The sequence below is a fragment of the Thermobia domestica genome, chromosome 9 (genome assembly GCF_964235325.1).
Source record: "Thermobia domestica chromosome 9, izTheDome1.hap1.1, whole genome shotgun sequence".
Classification (NCBI taxonomy): domain Eukaryota; kingdom Metazoa; phylum Arthropoda; class Insecta; order Zygentoma; family Lepismatidae; genus Thermobia; species Thermobia domestica.
The window spans coordinates 157808624-157828916 of NC_137462.1; the positions used below are offsets into that span (position 1 = coordinate 157808624).

Here is a 20293-nt window from a genome sequence, read left to right on the forward strand (position 1 = left end):
GTGCTGAAAGGAACGCTGACTCGAAATCAATCACCTTCCTAACTGTGTACCATTTTTCTTTCTTCTTTTTCATGTTCTTAAAACAATTTAACTTACTCTGAGAACGTAAACACTGCAACTCCGGATTCTGATGTACGGACTGAGGGAAGCCAGAGCCAGTCAATCGGTTCATCAGTGCATCAAGTAGCGAAGATAAACGGGAACAGAAATAGAGGGCTGCGCGTATAAAAACAAGAATATCTGTATTCAATAAAAGAAAGAAGGTCTATTTTAAAGTGTATATTTTAATATCACGTACAAATTCACATTAAAATTGAATTTTATTTCTTGTGCACTTTGTGACGCAGAATAGTTTAAAATTAAAGGCATCTTTTGTGACGAAAAAAAAAAAAATGAAAACAACTAAAAGCATAACATAAAAGTTGCATCTAAAGAAAACAAACAACTCTATATATATATAATAAATTTGACATCAGCAACAATTATAAAAATTATATATGGAAACAAGTAAAACAATGCAATCAGAAGAGAATGGAATCTGTTAAAAAGTTTAAAATAATATTTAATCAATTACTGTCTCTTTTCAATAGAAAAAGAGAAGTTGCATTTGTGGAACACTTTGTTTGTTTACATGAAAAAACCATGTATTTTGGAAAGGCCTCACAGTGGCACTCACTTAAGCTTCAGTCTTTTCTTTTTGCTGAGGAGATTGATTGCATTTTTCTTTTCGTTTCATTAAACGTGCATTGCACAGTATACAAACACGGCCATTTAGAATGACCATAAATACTTTCTATAATATACATTTATTAATATATTATTATTACTATTATTCATGCGGGCACATAATAATCAACCAAAGAACAGAATAATATAACTGATTTTAGTTCTTTTCTCTTGATCTTATTCACATGGAAACGCTTATAATACAACAAGAGACATTCATCCGTCCTGTCACATCACTCAATGATTGAACAGACTAGAAAATTAGTATGTCAATATAAATTCTAAAAAAAATTTCAATTTTATAATTAAAAAGGTTTATAAAACCTAATAATGGAAGTAACATTCATAAGATTACTTACTACTCTATACAAGTTTCTTTTTGCCACAACCAGTTAGTCATGTTCTACTTTTAATATGATCAAAATAAACTGACCAGGTAGTCGTGTGACTTATTTTTTATACACATATTTTAATCGAATTCATGATTCATAAAGGTACTTTCACTTTTCATTATATTTTTTCTTTCTTTCTTTCTTAACTGAAACGTTACAGTAGGAACTCCTAAACTTTACTATCAACAAGAAGCTCGTCTCCACTTGAAATATTGTAACTGTATAACTGCTTCTGTGGGAATTTCATTTCTTCAGGCCCCTGTATTTGGCGCATAATTTGATCTAGATAAAAAAGACGCATTTTGTTCGCTGGAATTCCTGTAATAACTTCAAGTTTTTGTTTGAGTTCTTGCACAGTTTGATACACTGAAAAACTGTGGTGTTCATGCTTGTCATTAAATGACACAATAACATTCACTTTCTTCTCTGGGCTGAGATCCACGTTGACTAGGGGATCAAGCTTTCCGTGAATGGCAACGAGTTCGTAATACCTATCAAAAGAGAAAGTCATTTTAGTATTAGTATATTTTTGTGTCGTAAAGTTTGCAGTTTTCTATAAATTTGTATTAATAAGTTATTTGTATGAGCAAGTTATCAGTATTTCCTCAAACTAAATAGAAGTCTTTATTATCTAAATTTTATACACGAGATACCAAAATAATTACTTTCTTATATGAACTCCTGCAATACTGAGACAATTTACCGTAGCGAGTTACGATATTTTGCTGTCTTCGCGAGCTGGAAAGGATGCCGAGGCGGCTTAGTGAAAGATCCCCCATCACCGAAGCATAGATTCATGTGTTTTGAACATGCCTGACACCGCATGATCTTTATAACAAACACCAGTGAGTAAATGTGTCCATCACTTTATTATTTGACAAACTTCTTCAAAACTTACATTTATAAGTATTTCCTTTAAGATAAACAATAGACGGATTTGACAAAGCAGCACTGCCAGAAGTTTAACTTCATAGGAAGACACACGTAACTCTATTGTCTACTGTTATTCCCTCGTAAGCTGAAGATCGTAGCAACTTGCCGATTTAATTTCTGTGTGCGGGCAGGTTATGCGCTCTGGATATCAGCTGAAAGTCTGTTTAATCTCAAGGAAATCAAACCTTAAACGTTTTTTTGTTTGTTAAAAAAAAAAAAGTGAAGTTAGTTTTCACCTTACTAAGGAAGTGTGTTCAAACCTAGTGGGACCTAAAATTAAAAATTTGCGTAAAAGGAAGCTGTTGCTTTCGGGTATCCGCTCCCATCAATATATGCATGGTGTACGGGTGCTTTGATTACTAACTAATGATGAAAATCCCACTGCGGTTAAGATAACAATACTATGAACTTCTTTTCCCTCTTGTACGTCCTCATGTAAAGTTGGCTACTTAATTTCCACTGGGTTATCGATTAAGTACCGAGTAGTACCAATGATTAAAGTCACACCACGATATGTTAAGCCATTCAAGACACATAGCGAAAAGACTAAAAACTGGAACTTTTAGAGCGAGAAACCCTTTTGAGGAAATCCGATTACGTTTCTTCGAGAACAGTCCTAGGGTGTCATACAATGATTAAAACTAAATACCTGATTCTAGTTTCTGAAATACAATGTTCAAAACTGAGAATCTGTTATAATAACAGGGGAAACAGAATATAGGATATTCATCTCATCAGTATAGAAGGCTTTATTTAAGTACGAGGGTCATTTCAAAAGTTCTGCATACTGAAAGATACTATGGAAGTACATAATTTATAGTACAAAATATCTTTACAAGCCTTCAATATAACCTCCATTTTTGCTTATGACAGCTTCCCAAAGTTTTGGTAAATTCTGTATTCCGAATAGGGCACCGTCATTGTTGAGCTGCATGATCACTTGGGTCACCTCACTGGAAGCTTCATCAACTGTATCGAAACGTTTCCCATGGAGTGGTTCTTTCTATTTGGGAAACAAATCAAAGTTTAGTGGGTTCAAACTAGGACTATATGGTAAATGGGGAAGTATTTCCCATCCATACTTGTCGAATGTTTCCCTCACGTGTAGGGTAGTACATGGTTCTGCATTATCATTCCAAATGAGGACACCAACTGCAAGCATGTCAGGCCTTCTTTTGACGAATTTTTGCACGCAAAACATTTTGCAGAAACAGCTCGTAGTATGCACCTGTTACAGACATCCCCTGTGACATTCTATTTATAGCTATCACTCCATTCATGTCATACGCGAAGATCATCATGAGTGTAACCCTTGATTGTTGGCGGCGGAACTTCGGGCGTGGAGAGTCGGAACTTTTCCATTGTTACGACTGAGACCTCAGTTCTGGTTCACGATCTCGTATCCAGGTTTCATTAATTGCAACAATTCTTCGTAGAAACTCATCTCCTTCTTTTCTGTAACGTTGAAGCAATTATTTTGCGACATGATTTCTGCTCTTCACTCAGATCATGAAGAACACATCTGGCAGCGCGATTTTTCTCATTATTAACTTTTCAGTAATGATTCTGTAAACTGAAGTGACACACATTCTGGCCTCATATGCAATTTTCTTACATGTTTTTCGTCGATCCTCTCTCAAAATGTCATTCACAATAATCTCAGAGTTGTGGTTTCTTGCACTTGATGGCCTTTCACTTCTTGGGTTGTTCGCAGTGCTTACACTATCTTCACGGACACGAGCTATCACCGTGATACAGCGCTACAATCCACTACACTATTTCCAAAAACCTTTCGCAAAGCATTCTAAATTTCAGTTGGATTCTCTCCACGTAGAGTTTCGATTTGCAAATAAAAACGTTGTTCACTACTTGTGATACGACCTGAGTCGGGAACACAGCTACGCTAACCAGTAAACACAGACACAACCATCAAGCCAAACTGTGACTCACAGCTGATATAAAATTGATCACACCAATAAAACAGTCGCGCATGCGCCGTGTGCAAGAAATTTTGAATGACTCTCGTAATACTCTATGATGAAAGTAACATTCTGAAAGGACATGGCACTCGGAAGATACGCGTGTGAGTATACTATAACCCAACCTTCTTTTGGGATAAATCCCGACGTCTGTAATGGAATAAAGCGAAAGCTTACTCTTAAAAGTTTCCATTTTCAGTAGTACCCCGACTTATAAGTGCCCTATCTTGCGAGTTATCCAAGTTAAAAGTAAAAGATATTTTTTGACTAATAAACACAAAAGTTTTAAGACGAAAGCTCGTATTCCTTCTAAACAATAACCCTTTTTACTCTTCCATTCTTTCTGTCAAGGCAGCCACAACTCTTCTGAACTAAAATACAATTTGATTAGTCTTCATTAATTTCATTGGTTTGTGTTTCATATGTACTATCTACTGTATTGTACAGTATTTATTATTTGTAAAATAACTTCTGTTTATTGATTGTATTTAATATCATTTAAATATGAGACGATTTGTAAGCAGAATTCTCCAGAGGATCTGCCTACTTCAGTTTGAGATACACTTACTGATGTGTATTAGATTGATAGAAACAATACATGAGAATTCTCGTTTTAGAGGTGCAGGTTATTCCAAAATGAAACTTTATCAAGAGAATCGCAGGGCACCGAAATTGTTATAAAGAGAAAGATGCGGTACCGGGATAGCTGCCCACCAACAAACAGGAGAATTTTAGTATTACTTAATCGTGAAAGTCCCATTCGGAGAGAACACGGTGCTCAGAAGATAGAGGAGAAAAATTCGGTAACGAAAAGTCTTGATCGGGCCCGAAATAAATTCTTACGTCGTATTAGCATTCAACTATCGCTCTATTAGAAATATTTCTCTTAAATAAAACCACCCTGTAGCAGGATATGTGAAGGGAGTCGTCGTTAAAATGGCAAAAAAGCACAACTTTTCGTTTCTATCCGAACACATCGAACATAAAAGGAAGTTAATTCTTTTCATTCACACGTAAAACTTAAATTGCTTCATATAATTTGATGAACTGTGTGTTAGTAGATCTTTCATAATCTCAAGAAAATCACTGGATGTATGTTACATAAAGTTCAATATGGAGCTCATTTAAACGGCGGATTGTTAAATCCCAAAAATAAAATTTCCGGCGATATATTTTTGGCGTATCAAATAAATATATATATCTATATTTTGTGACGTTTCTACTAACCAGAAATGCTTCCCAATTGTAAAATGGATAATTTGATAACAGATTTAGATAGCTTCTCTGAGGGTATAACATATTCCGAAGTTGTAGCTACTAATGAGCATCTACAGAGAAGATTAGACATGAGTAAACACAGACAATGGTAAAATCTGAAAATAGTTTTTTTAAAAAATGAAATGAATTTTTTTAATTTAACGCCCCACGATTATGTGTCTTCAGGTTAAAGGAGACGGATGCTTAATGCAAGTGAATGATTAAGATTTTGTGCTTTCCCACCGCAAATTGAATTCGAGATCTCATGCATCAAAGGCATACGTGCTGGCCACTAGACCAGTGAGGAAGGCTAAGAAAATTCAAGTAACTTCAAATATATGTAAGCAATCTATGAGAAAATTTAGTGACAGCATACATACAATAGCAGCTTTCGAAACGCATTATCATCAATGCTTTAAGTAATGCAGTGTTGCTTAATTAGTTTACACTTTTTACTTTCGACCGACGAAAGGAGAGAAGAAAGTTTGGTGATCGTTATAAAAAAAAAAATAAATAAATAAATAAAAAAAATCGTGATTTACACATTTCATGCCCCATAGATACTGAGAAAGTGATTTTCCCCGACAACTATCTATCTGTTTGTCCTGATATATATTTATACACCTAGAGGCTATACCACTCAAAGTACCTCAACCAAATTTTAAATTTAAGGTTTTTATGTGATCCTCCAGGGGGGGGGGGGTGATTTCGAATTTTCTTCTACCCCTAAAAATAAGAGTAGCTTATTTCAAGATAAAAATAGAAAATTGCGACTTTCTCAAAAACGATCATTACGATTTTACTTATATGCTATAAAATCATTTTTCCGAAAACAACCCCTCATGTGGTATAAATCATTTTTCTGGGAAAAATCGAGAAAGGGTAGTTTATTTTAGGGGAGTGAGTTTTCTTTCGGATGATTTTCTTAAAAACGACTCAGCGATTTTGTTCATATTTCATAAATAAATATATTATTAATAACCTGGTGTGATTTTTATGGACAACTTTCTCAATAACTAGTCACACCATTTTGTTTATATTTCATTAATAACTATAATACTGTGTAAAGTATTCTTACGAAAAGAATCACAAGCAGAAGTTTAATCTTGAGGATGAGTTTCTTTTCAGACTATTTTCTCAAAAACGACGCAGGTGATTTTGGTCGTATTTCATAAATAAATATTAAATTATTATTCTTATAATGTTGCATAAATCACTACTATGAGAATATCCACAAGGGATAGTTTACTCTTGGGGTGAGTTTTTCTTTCATAGTTTTGTAAAATATCACTCATGCAATTTTATTATTATTTTATAACCAAACATTTCATTAATAGCCCTAACGTATGGCATATGGTATAAGTTAATTCTTATGGAAAAATCTACAAAAGGTAGTTTACTTTTGGAAATGAGTTTTCTTTTGCTGACGTTTTCCGAAAACTCCTTAGAAGTCTGTTCGTATTTCACAAGAAAATGTTTCATTAATAACTGCAGCAAAACATGATTTAGTCTACGGAGTTGGAGCGAGAAAGTTTACTGCGGTGGCCAGTACTTTTTATTTATTTGTTTGTTTTCCAAATGGCACTACGTCATTTTATTACGTATATAAAAATACTGCATAAGGTGTACAAAAATATGCGTAATACGTAACAGTGTTGCAAACTTTTAAGATTTATCTAATAAGATTGGTACAGCTTTGACACAGAGATTGCAAAATATATGAGCAAAAATAATGGTTTCTTATAAACGTAGTTCCAAAGAGAACTATCCTAACCTCAAGTACAAAAATGACACTGACTCAAGAATGTTATCAGAATATAAATGTAGTCATCAATAATTTTCTAAAGAATATTCCAAACAGAATAGTTCCCAAATGATTACAACACGTTCCTCATATTGGAATATTTCAAGCATACAAACAGCAAAAACTCTCAGGGAATTAAAGAAAATAATCATGAAAGAGGCAGGCCAAGAAGAGAGAGTGCTGTGCAAATCACGAAAGTGGAATCTGTTTGTCAGTTCTCTGCGTAGTTCTATGATTAGCGTACCGAACCTCAAGCGGCAGATTAGAGTTCGAATCTTAAACATCGCAACTATTTTTTTTCTTCTTTTTTATGTTTGGTTTTGCCATACGGGAAAAAAATTGGAAAACAGTACAAAACTTCATACGTATGTGAGATATTGTCAAATACTAACATTAAACAGATAGTGTCAAAGTAATGGTTTCGCTACTTTGTTATGTAAGTAACAGTTTCGCTGGAGACTCATTGATATAGCCGGGGCCACCGTGGCTCAGTGATAGAGCGTTCACCTCTGGTGCATGGGGTCCTTAGTTAGATCCCTAGTCGCACCAAGTAAACTTTGTGGTGGACAAACACCGTGTGCGTGGTTTTTCGCGTAGTTCTCCTGTTTCCTCCTACTTTCTTCATTCCACCCTTTCATTCCTCATCATCACCATCTCCTTTAGCCTAGCCGGCATAACCGTGGGATGTAAAACTTAAAGCTTTCATTTTTTCAGTGATATAGCCTTGATCCATATAGTCTCCGATTAAAGTAGATTTAAAGAGGATTAACTATCCCAACTTCAAGTGCGAAAATACGTAGGCTGACAAAACAGCGTTGTCTAAATATAAAATTATATTTCAGTAACTTTGAAAAGGATTCCGATCCGATCAGAGAGCAAGGCTGGAGCAATGCGTTTCTTGCAAATTACGCTTAAAGTTTACAACACTGTTACGTATTATACCATATATTCTTATTCATTATTATCTAGTCGTCCTTCTTGTATATCGAAAGGAACCAACCGGAATATTTGGAGGTTAGGACACATCGTTAAAATAAAAATAAAAAAAAAAATTAAAAAAGAGACAAGAAAGAAAGAACTAGAAACTCAAATTCGGGACATAAAACTTATTATTATCACATCTGCAAATTTAACCAACGCATTGATTGGTATTTGAATTGGAATGCATTCTCCCATTCCTATGTTAAGGAAAGGAATAAAAGATCTCCTTCTTGACTCATAGACCGGACAATGGAATAATAACATTTGGGCACAGAACCTACTTAAAAAAAACTTGAAAGTTCTACTGCTACCATGTCGGTTTTAATGCGATATGAAATGTAGATGGCCTACATAAATCTTGAAACGCGTTAACGACTATGTTGCTATTACAGAAAATCCATATAAAGATATCAACGTAAAAGAAAATTGTTGATTTCGTTTACATCGAATCATCATCTGCTTTTCAGCACTTACTCTAAGAATCCAGATTTCACAATGGTGAATTGATTCACTATTGTATTACTGACACCTAACAATATACTACATATCGTTTCTGGATAGTATTCACTGTCATCTGAATACTCTAATGTGTAGGGTTTTTTTACTGTGAGACAGTGTTTTATTTTGTACCGTTTGTTCAAAATTTAACCATCCATTGTATCTTTACTCACATAACAACGTAGCAAAGTCATTAATTTAACATTATTTGTTTGATGTTAGTATTTGGCGATATCTCACATGCGTATGAAGTATTCTACTGTTCTTCAGTGTTTTTCCCAAATAACAAAAACAAACATAAAAAGAAAAAAAATAGTTGGGGCGGAAAATATTCGAACCCTAATATGCCACATGAGAATTTGGTACGCTAACCACAAGACTACTGAGAAAACTGTCAAACAGACCTCATTTTCGCCATTTTCATGGCACTTTCTCACCCATGCTTGCTTATTGATGATTATTTTGTTTACTTCACTGTGATAATACACAGTTTGTATATTTGAAATATTTTAATATGAAAAAACGCGTTGTAAGAGTTTAGAAACTATTTCGTTTGGAATATTCTTTACAAAATTATTGGTAAATAATTTTACATCAAGTAATCTACAAAGTATTGAGCCTTTTGTGCACGAGATGGTGTTAATGTCCCGAACCTCAGTGTGCTATTTATGGGTAAGATATGTTATCAAAAGCAGCAGCCAAAAGATGGTTAAGTCGCTTTCCTTTTGAAAATCTCAATGTCCAAGATACTCCTCGCAGTAGCCAACCAATCACAGAAAAAGTGGATGACAATCTGGCAAAAGCCAAGCAAGACCGGCATGTACGCAGTCATGACATTGTCAATGACCTAACATCTAACATCAGTGTTAAACCAATTGGAGAAATCTGGCAATAGAAAGACACTCAACGTTTGGATGTCACAGGATCTGAACTCCGCCATTTGTGAAGTGGTTGATCACGAATCAACAGTGGATAACCTACGACAACGAAGTGGAAAAGATTGTGGTCGAAACAAGAAGCTATACAGTCTATGGCAAAGCTCACTTGACGCCCAGGAAAGTTATGTTGTTTGTCTGGTGGGATTGAAAGGGCATCGTGCATCACGAGATGCTGCAGTCGGGCAGAATGATAGACTCAGATCTATAATATCAACAAGTAGTGCATGCATGTAGCAATTCAAAAGAAATGACCGGGACTGGTCAACAGAAAGGGTGTCGCATGCCATGCTGGCAACGCCAGACCGCATACATCTTTAATGCCCCATCAGAAAATTGAGAGACCTTGGCTGGGAGGTTTTAATGCATCCGCCGTATAGCCCGAACTGGCACTGTAAGACTATAAGTTATTTCGGTTTCTACAGAACTCTTAGAATGGTGTTTCAAAGCAGGCTTGTACAAACCACGTGTCAATGTTCGCCAAGAAATCACACAAGCTCTATAGCGACGGGATTATCATATTGCCGGAAAAATGATAGGCCATCGAACAAAATGGCGCATATGTGATTTCATAACATTATTTTCAACTTCGACTTGCGAAGGTTCGATACTTTTTACACAACTTGATATTTGAAGCTATCTGAATTTACAATATCTTAGTTTTACACTGTCTGGTTCACTTTTCTCAAATATTTCACTTCCATTATTTATGTCCATTAGCTACAACTTTGTGATATGTTATACCATGGCGGGACTATTTAAATTTGTTATCAGATTATACGAAACCAATTTTACAATTAGAAAGCATTCCTGGTAAGTATAAGAAAAGAAATAAATGAGAAATTTTGTTATTTAATACATTTGTAAAGTACTTTTTTTTTTTAATGAATAGTTGTTCGACATGTTGCAGGGTTTGAAAAAACCCAACCCGCCTGGACCCATATGGGTTTTTCGGGTATTTTCGAGTTTAAGCGGGTTTTGTCAGGCTTAATTGTGTATTTTCGAAATATTTCAATGTCTTCGAAATATAAGTGTTAAAATGTGATTTACCGCATTTCTTCGAATATAAGGCGCCATCGAATCTAAGGCGCATCTGAAATTTCACCTCATTTAAACTCATTTTAAAAAAGCTTCGAATCTAAGGAGCAAAAATAGTGTACAAATACATTCCTATTTCGATAAGCATTTTCTTACCAGTAAAATGATATGTTCATTGTTCGTGAGCGATTACCATCTTTGTGCAGTCTGTCATTGTTGTAATACAAACAATTTTAAGCAAATTACTTGTAACTACCAGTATTAAATACTGCAGTAGATTCTATGTTGTAACCTACGTCCATGCAGTATATACATCGAATCCAAGACGCCATCGAATCTAAGGCGCATCTGAATTTTGGACGTCTAAAAGCTGACAAAAAAAATGCGCCTTATATTCAACGAAATACGGTATATTTCAAAATTGTCATTGTCACAACTTGCAACAATTTTCTATTCACTGGTGTTTTGAAAAAACGGCCGCCATTTGAAATTTTACATTGGATCGCCGAAAAAAATTATACAGCAAATTTAGAATGTCTCGTGCTACTACCCTCAAAATTTCAACTTAAAAGTCCGAAAATGGCACCCTAAAGCGTGGATACCCGCTATTTTGGAGAAAAAGAAAAAAAAACTATATTTTGAAATTTTACGTTGGTATGCCGCCAAAATCTCAACAGGAAATTTACAATGTCTCGTGGTTGTACCCTGAAAATTTAAACTTAGAAAAACGGAAAGTTGTACCCCGTAGTGTGTGTAGTACAGGCAGACAAATGAACAAATGTAGATCGAGTCATCCCAGGGCCCTCAGTGATGTTCGCCAAATATGAATAACAAATACATTAATTTAAAACAGATATAATTCATATTTTATAAAATAAATGTTTTAAAATGTCTTATATGAAATATTTTCTAGCGTAAAATAAATGGTTTTATTGTTGAAGTTCACTTCCGATACTTTGTATGTTCAATTACGGGAATTTTCCAAGCACTTGTTGCAACACGGTTCTTTCCGAAAATTAATTTAAAACAATTAACACAGATATCATTCATATATTATAAAGTAAATGTTTCAAAATGTCCAATTAAATATCTTACAGCGTAAAATAAATAGTTTATTGTTAAAGTATTCACTTTCGATGTTCTGTGCGTTCAATTGCAGGAATTTCCCGAGCACTTCTTTCGCAACAGTTTTCCCCCGAAAATGCAGCTTTCTTTACTGTGCATCGAAACTCCCACTAGAATGAAGTTTGAATTCAGCACTTGAAATAGTACTTCAGCACTTCGGAACTCCGAGCATTAAGCTTCTTAAATTTGACAAGAATGTTTATGCTATTGCTGGTGTTGATTCTACAGAATGCTTATTTGAAGAATAGCAACAAATGACTGAACTAAACTATTGTTGTTGGAAAACTAAATTTTACTGAAGAATACTTGTGTTAATGTCAAAGGTAAGAAATAATATTAATAGTTTTACTAATACATTTACATATTTGCTGATAGTACCAGCATGTATTGCCTTAAACCCGTCAAACGTATGAGGGATAACGTCCCTCGGCGTCGCCGAGCACACTACTCACGGAAAGTATTCTAAAACATAAACTTGCATATTTTACTTCAAATAGCTTGTAAGCATAATCCATGCATTAATTTGTTCTATAATTATCTCAAGCTAAAGTAAGCTTTTTTCATTCATTCAGTGAATTCGTAACTTTATAAAGGTCTTATGTTGAATGTTGTATACATTAACGGGAAAGCATCTAATTCGCCCAAGAAAAGTCCTAAATCTGATAAAAATCACTTTCAATGTGATCACTTTAGTTGTACCAATAATATACTAACAAAAAGCACAAAAACCCAGGTGGGTTTTAAAGTGGATTATTTCAGGTGGATTCAACCCGAAAAACCCGGTGGGTTTTTTTCGGGCCGGGCCCACTTGGGCAAATCCTGAGATGTTAGCTATATTTGTAAGTCGAATTTCTCAAATGACTGATTTAATTGAAAGTGTAATATAGTAAGCAACTATAATTGTTTAATTCTCTAAATTACCAGAAATTTAAGGGGGTAAAGTAAAGCGCGATAATATTTTTCAGTTTATTATTATTATTGAAAATCTTACAAGTCACTTAACAGAAACTCATGTAAAATTTGTGCCAATTAAGAAAAGAATTTATATGACAATCTCCAACCACTTGCAAATGTGCAGATATATTAAAAAATGATCACCTTCTGGACGCCAACAAATTCACAAATTATTATTATCATTAATATTAAGATGCATGGGTATTTGTATTCCCGAATTGCGTATTCCAATAATATCACATACGAAACACCGTAATTATTGTTTCCAGATACGGTTACGAGAGCATGGTGGAGGTAAGTAAAGTGAACACAAACGTGAAGGCGACTATTGTTTACATCCAAGAATCTATCACGACTTCAACTTATCGGATAGATGCCCTTCGTTTATACAAAGCCAACAAGAGCCAGCATCCAGCCATACCGCCATATAATCCCTCCGGTTTTATCATGACATGAGGCAGGAAATAGTGTCATTCACTTTCATGTCATTTCCGTAAAAAGCTCTGACGCCAGTCCCAACGAATTTCTGTGCATTGAACTGTTAAAACAGCACGTACAGTATCGCCACCCCTGTACCTTCACTGACCTATGGAAAGCCTGAGGGAGCAACTGAATGAAATTATTATGCCTGTTTTCGAACGCAGTTTGCTGTAGTGAAAATTGCGATGTCGGGCGATACTCAATAATACTGGTGGTCCGACAGAACACAATTGGTAGTGGTGACACAATTTTCAGAGTAAGTACATTTTGAAAATCTGTCGGACATAACCCGATCAATCTTCTGTATAACGTTGTGAACATAAGTCAAAGTAATAATTCGAATCCTACCTTCAATAATAGGTCATGTTCTATTAATCTTGGTGTTGTATAAGTACGTAAAAGAAACTCAGCTTACCTTCTGCGCATGAATTTTCTGTTCAGTTTAGCTATTGAAGTATCAAAAATAATATAAGAGTTCTATAATTTACTTGAAATTCTTATTTTAATACCAAATTCATAACTAGAAGGAAATCTGTTTACCTTTCTGGCCTTTCTTCTTCTGGCTTTTCCATGTAGAACCTAATGAAAGCCCTTTCCGAATCTTCACGTTCTTCGCCATCAATAACACCACCACCATTTAAGGTTTTTACGTTGGGAAGTCGTGCGATTAGAAGCAATCTACGCTCGTGCTCCGTGTATTCCTGAAATATAGCAGTCTCCATTTCAGCATTGGAATCAGCATTTACCCACAGTTTTACATAATTTACTTAAAACATACAATGCTATTGTCTGCAAAAGAAATAAACACCACATAAATCTAAAAAAAAAAAAACTGTATTCATTGTATTTATATTCATTTAATCTTACGTGTTTGTAATGTTTTAGGCTTGAAAGAAAAGAATAACTACATGTATAAAAATGAAAGTAACTGTGTTTATGACTTAATAACTCTTGAACCACCTGTCCCATGTCGATCAAGTTTTCAACATAGATGAAGTTCGGGCCTGGGATGATTTTCACCATTTCACTTTGACGGTGCAACTTTGGGGAAGGAGAGAGGAAGATATATATATATATATATATAAATGATTGAAAATGGCCGATATTATTGTCGAATCCATAGTTTTCGGGTCGCTCAGATGAACAGTAACACTCCCGATACCCTTTAAATCCAAATTCAGCTCCGCAACTTGAAAGAGGAAGGAAATATATAGAAAATGACTGGTATTAGTGTTGAATCCATAGTTTTCGGGATCGTTGAGATGAACAACCACTTCCGATGTCCTTTAAATCCAAATTCAGCCCCACAACTTGGGAGAGGGAGTATATATATATATGAATGAATTATACCAAGTATATATATGAATGAATTATTACGAAATATACATTTTTGGATTGTATATGCATGGCTTCCTTTACGCTGATAAGGACCACCATCCACAGTTTCTGGAATTTGAAATAAGGCCTGTTGAAATTTGGCTTTTTCGCCATTTTGGACAGACCGAAACATTTTAATGTTCTTCATTGTTTTTAAGTTATTCACAAATTTAAAAATAAATAAAAAAAGTGAGGGTGGGCTCACCAAAGAACCTATAATGCAGAGGAAATTAAATATTCGATTCTGCACGATGTGAGCAAAGGTAAGTACTTACAATAGGTAATGCATGATTCATACAATCATTTAGTTGCCAAGTGAATTTCTTTCCCAATATCCCATTAAACATACAATCAATCTTTCGCAAATAACTGGTGCCCTTTATAGCAGTTACACATAATACAGAACTAATTTAACACTCTAAGCAGTTTACTTCCACTGGCCAGTTTATTTACAGATTTCTGAAAGAATAAATATACGAGACACTATATTGAAATTTACTTATTAAAGCGAATGCACGGCCTTTTCTAATGAATGTGAAATAACCAGTTTACAATCACATGTAAAGTCGACTTACTAATTAAAAGAGATGTCTCAATGATTTACAGAAAAATTACCTTGATTATATATAACCAAAAACTAAACCCAAATCTATTTAGAAACACGGAATAAATGAATCGCCAGTAACGCCCTGTAATAATATCAATAAAAAAAAAAGAAAGAAAAACTATTTGCAGCCAGATTTCTTTTTTTTTTTTTTTTTTTTTTTTTTTTTTTTTTTTTTTGTTTCAGAGCTTGTTCTTGTTGGTAATCAAAATAAAGAGATAAAACATATAACGAATGATTACTAACAGATACTATTGGATGTACACTAATAGATAGATGTGTAAAATGCTTAATGGATGTTTAAGAGAGAGGTTTATGATTATTATTATTATTATTTTATTAAAAGATGTGATGAACTTGACTGCAAACAATATTGTATTGACTCAAACTCATGATTACAAAATTACTTAGAAACAGCAGGAAAGTCTAAAGTATTGGGTTGATTTATTAATTTGTGTCGTTCATTTTCAGGAATTTTTTGTCATACATCACTGATAATGACAGTGCTGTAGAATAGACCAAATTATTGTTAGGTTTTCAATAATGTGTAGTACTATTTGTGGTTTTGCTGAGATGAATCCTTTGTTGAAATCTGTGCGGCGTATGGAAAGGATGCTATTGCTCAAAGTATCATATCACCCGGAAGTGAGTTGCACTGCAGGTTCTGTAGTAGAAATTTTGACATGAGCGATCCCATGTTCTGGTCGCCCATCCTACTTTAATGAGGATCACTTGAACGACTTGATCGACCGTGACCACGTCAAAGCATTCAGGAATTGGCTACGGAGATGGGAAGTGGACAGACAACTGTTGTGCGACACCGTCAACGTATGAGAAAGGTTGAAAAACTGGTTTCGTTAAGTGCTTCATTCACCCAGTGCATACAACAAACATTAGCGTGTTGCCATGTGTGGTTCTTTGTTTATCCGCCGTTGTGAATCCTATTGCCAATATCACTTTTCTTTTCTCACATAGTGTTACGGAAGATGAGAAATGGTGTCTGTTCGTGAAGTTTAAGCAGAGGAACGAATGGGTCATCCCAAACATACACCACATCCCAAACAGATTTGCATACCAAGAAGTTGTTTTGTGTTTGGTGGGACATAGAAGGAATTCTCCACAGTGAATTGCTGCTGTAAACAGTGATCAACAGTAAAAGTCGATAGACGCTGACATTAGCACCACTTATTAGTGTAACTATTGATATAAATGCTGGATGGATTCGCAGAGCAATACTAAAGTGAGGCCGCGCTATATATATATCTATATATCTATATATATATATATATATATATATATATATATATATATATATATATATATATATATATATATATATATATATATATATATATATATATAAGCTCTGACAACTCTTACGTGCGATCTAGCGCCGTTGCCACATTTATATTCTGTATAAATGTGTATAAATAGAACAAGGGACATTTTTTATGGGAAAAGAATCACGTATGCATTACAATAAAAATATTATTTAAAATCATGCCTGACGAAAGTATCAGTCAAAAGAAAGAAACAGAAAGTAGTGCGTTAATATTGTTTACAAAATCATAAAGAAAACAATCGTTATTTCTAAACACATAGGGCCTTATGCAGAGTCATTTTGATGTATGAATAGAGTCATACTAAAGGCCTGACTACTGCAGGAAACATATGTTAGTCGAACTCTTTAGTATGGCACAAAACACTCGTCAGAACGACTCTGCATAAGGCCCATAATGTTATATCTTTTTTTAAAAATTGAAAACTACTTACATTAGCTAATGGCTTTCAATTGTAGACAGTTTAATGCCGTTTACTGTAGAAATCCTGCGCTTTATTAGCTACTATTATGTTTTCCTGGGTAGATATAAAGTTTCCGTCGGTTCAGCGAGATTTTTCGGACCAGGGTCGTAACTTGTTTGGGGAGGGAAAAACTGCCCTCCAGAGAAGCTCCCCGCCGTTCAAGGCGGTCTACTTTAAGACAACATTTTCTTACTCCATATACAATACGAACATGGAATTATAAATGAAGCATCAAACAGGTTCACTACATTACATACACAAAATAGCACACAATAGGTAAATGAAACAAAAATGTGTCATGGGCCCATTTCAGTAAAATGTCTATTATTAGGGTCCCTAGAAATAATATTTATTCGCATGGCTTTGAGATTTATCAACATTGTCCACTTAATTAATTTGTCATGTATGGAACGGGCCCAGGGGCGTAACTAACGACCCCGCAGACCTTGCCGTGCAGGGATGCCCACAAGCTCCGGAGCCCACAAAATAAGCGAAAGATGGAAAGAAGGGGCTATTTTTGAATTCTGCGGGGGTCCAAACAACTTTTTCTAGGAAGGACAAATATTAATGCTTGCCCCCTAGAAAAAAATCTAAGTTACGGCGCTGTTTCGGACACTTCTCTTTTGTGATTCTTTTCACAGCTGCAGGGCTAATGTGTAAAGCTGAATCTACTCTTTCAATCACTTTATTCAATGGCAATAAAGGACCGTCGTTGTCACGTTCTTTTTTTGATTAAAGATTAAATACAAACTTCCGTGCCTGACTTGTCAAGGGCACCCTCTCTCTGCACTTCAGTCATTGTTTATAAACACGAACACACACACACATATATATATATACTAAATTTATATGTTGGGTCTATATGAATAATACGAATATAAACTATGTTCCACTGATGAATAAAAATAACAACGATTACACCACGATATTCACACCAATGCACTGAGATGAAAGCACAAACAATCAAAACAACCTGACAGCAGAAAAACTTACAGTAATGAGTAGATATAAATGCGACAACAGTGTACTGTTACCATGGAGACAACCTAGTGTTTCCAAATGTATTTTTGTGGGTCTAAACCTATCCTTCCCTCCACATATTGGTTTAAAAAAGGTCTGCTACGAAAAGACAAACATAGAAGAATCATGTTTGTTACTTTCCAACTATTCAATTTCTAAATAAGTCATTATATATTTTTCCGGTCAACAAATTTCCTACAAAGACCATTAGAAATTCTACAAATTTCAGTTTGACATTCCAAAACAAGGGTCACTGTCCTTGAACTATAGAAGAGCCATATACACAGTCACCACCCTCCTGGCTTTCAATTCTACAAAACCCTATTCCCTGCGGCGACGGGGAGAAGGTTGTTGTTCCATGTAACCCCACTTCTATTTCCGTAGCAATCTTGTCACAAGGACAGAATGTATAGTGAGAGGAAAAAGAAAAATATATATATATATCCATTACTGTGGCAATAACGTTAGGCCTAGTGGAACTAGGTTGTGCTGGAACGTTGAGAAATAAAGTAAAGCATGATTATTTTTAAAACATCTAGTTTGTAAATATTTAAACTTATAATCCGATTCAATCAGTGATAAAGTAATTTGATTTCTTCATCGTTGTCAAGAGGTCGCTTTGATTCTTGTTGCTATGACAGTTCGCAACACTGTCGTCAGCTTACACAATTTTAGATCTGTCAGGGCTCAAGTTATGATAGTCTTAGAACAGCAGTTCCAAGTTAACCTACGACGTTACCACATAGTGAAATTTTAGATTCCTCACAGCGGTTGAAGGAGGCCCCGGAAGGTATACCATTATATAGCATTTTCGCTTTATTTTGACCTACCTGCACGATAGCGCTCCATTGTTCGTGGACATCATTTTTTAGAACACCCGATATATATCGGGATTCTATCACTTTGTCTATCTTGGTAAATACATACATACATATTTTAGCATTTGTGCGTCACTTTATGTGTCCTAATTACCACAAAATAGGACATTATGCTCGATCTGCTTCACATGTTTAGTTAATAATCAAAAGAAGATTAAAATCTATTTCAAAACGTTAAAATGTTTTTTTATGGTCTTGAGAATGAAAACGAACATCACGAATAATATACAAGTTTGGCTTGATATGTAATGCTGAGTAATTAATGTTCCCATGAGCTACAACTAAGATATGCGTATTTTCCCGTTAACATATACATATCTCGAAAATTCTCGCCCAAAACTATTTTCTTTTATTTTTACAATTATTTATAAGAATATGAACAACACTTCCCCTTGCTCGGCTATTTCGAATTACAGAAAACTGTAAGGAAAGAAAATTGCATCGGTGCAGATTTCTTCAATGATGTAAGTGAAAATTACTTCAAAATTGTAGGAACAATAGGAAACCCCGATTGTACGGTTCTTAACTAAACAGTATGTGGGATAGGCTTAAAGCAATTTATCACTTAACCTTTGTGAAAAAAAGAATAAAAGAGCTAGCAAAATGTAGTCTGGTAAGTTATTTCAGGCAGGAAATACAAATTAAATAAGACAAATTTGACTTTGACATAAACTAATGAAGATCCAAAGCTCAATTCCTTGTGAGAATAGATGTGGTTGGAACCAACTTTAAGATTGTAGGTGGCTCTTATACACAATCTTAATACCGGAGAGACGTAAAACTACGAGGTATGATAAAAAAAAAATACGGTGAATTTAGTTGCACAGCGTCACCTATCGACGTTTTACTATTTTAACTACTAAGCCTCATAGCCTGAACCTTTGGAAACAAATCGAGTTTGAACAAGTTGTGATATGTCAGTTGGCTTATTGAGGCAGAACAGTGAGAACGTGTTAAGAGTATCTGTCAATGCCTCATGGATTTCGAGCAACGTATCAACATTAAGTTTTGTTTTAAAAAAATGGTCAAAAAAGTTCACGAAATGCTAAGACCAGTGTATGGTGGTGAAGTAATGACACTGAAGACTGTGGTATGAGCGATTCAAAAGTGGCAATGAGTCGGTTGAAGACGAGCAATGGTTGAGACGTCCTTAAACATCACAAATACATAAAAATGTGCAACAAGTGGCACAAATGATTTGTTCAAACAGGCGAATGACTATTCGGGATCTTTCCGAAGAACTAGACATCTCATACGAGTCGGTGCAAAACATGTTAACTACCGGTTTGCAAATGAGAAGAGTGAATGTGGAATTTGTTCCCCGATTTTTGCTTTTGATCCGCGAGTTTCTGTCCACATCCGAGTGTCTGTTCACATCCCCCGTACTTTCCGGATATAGCACCATGCGACTTCTGTCTCTTCTCAAAAACTACAACCTTGCTTAAAAAAAAAAAAATCAGATGTTTTGACATTATTTCCGACATTGAATAAATGCATCGCAAGCCAACG

At 34.9% G+C, this 20293-nt stretch overlaps 1 protein-coding gene across 2 annotated transcripts in view; it reads right to left on the reverse strand.

Annotated features, from left to right (window-relative positions):
• Positions 1–263: 263 nt before the first annotated feature.
• mlt (tubulin folding cofactor E like protein mlt) overlaps positions 264–20293 on the reverse strand; it is an 82266-nt gene continuing 62236 nt past the window's right edge. For both annotated transcript variants that reach the window (XM_081772058.1, XM_081772059.1), the window contains exons 5-6: positions 13643–13803; positions 264–1609 (exon numbers count right to left, since the gene is read on the reverse strand). In XM_081772058.1, coding sequence (XP_081628184.1) covers positions 1288–1609; positions 13643–13803 — 483 coding nt within the window. In that variant the 3' untranslated portion in view covers positions 264–1287. The remainder of the gene's footprint in view (positions 1610–13642; positions 13804–20293) is intronic.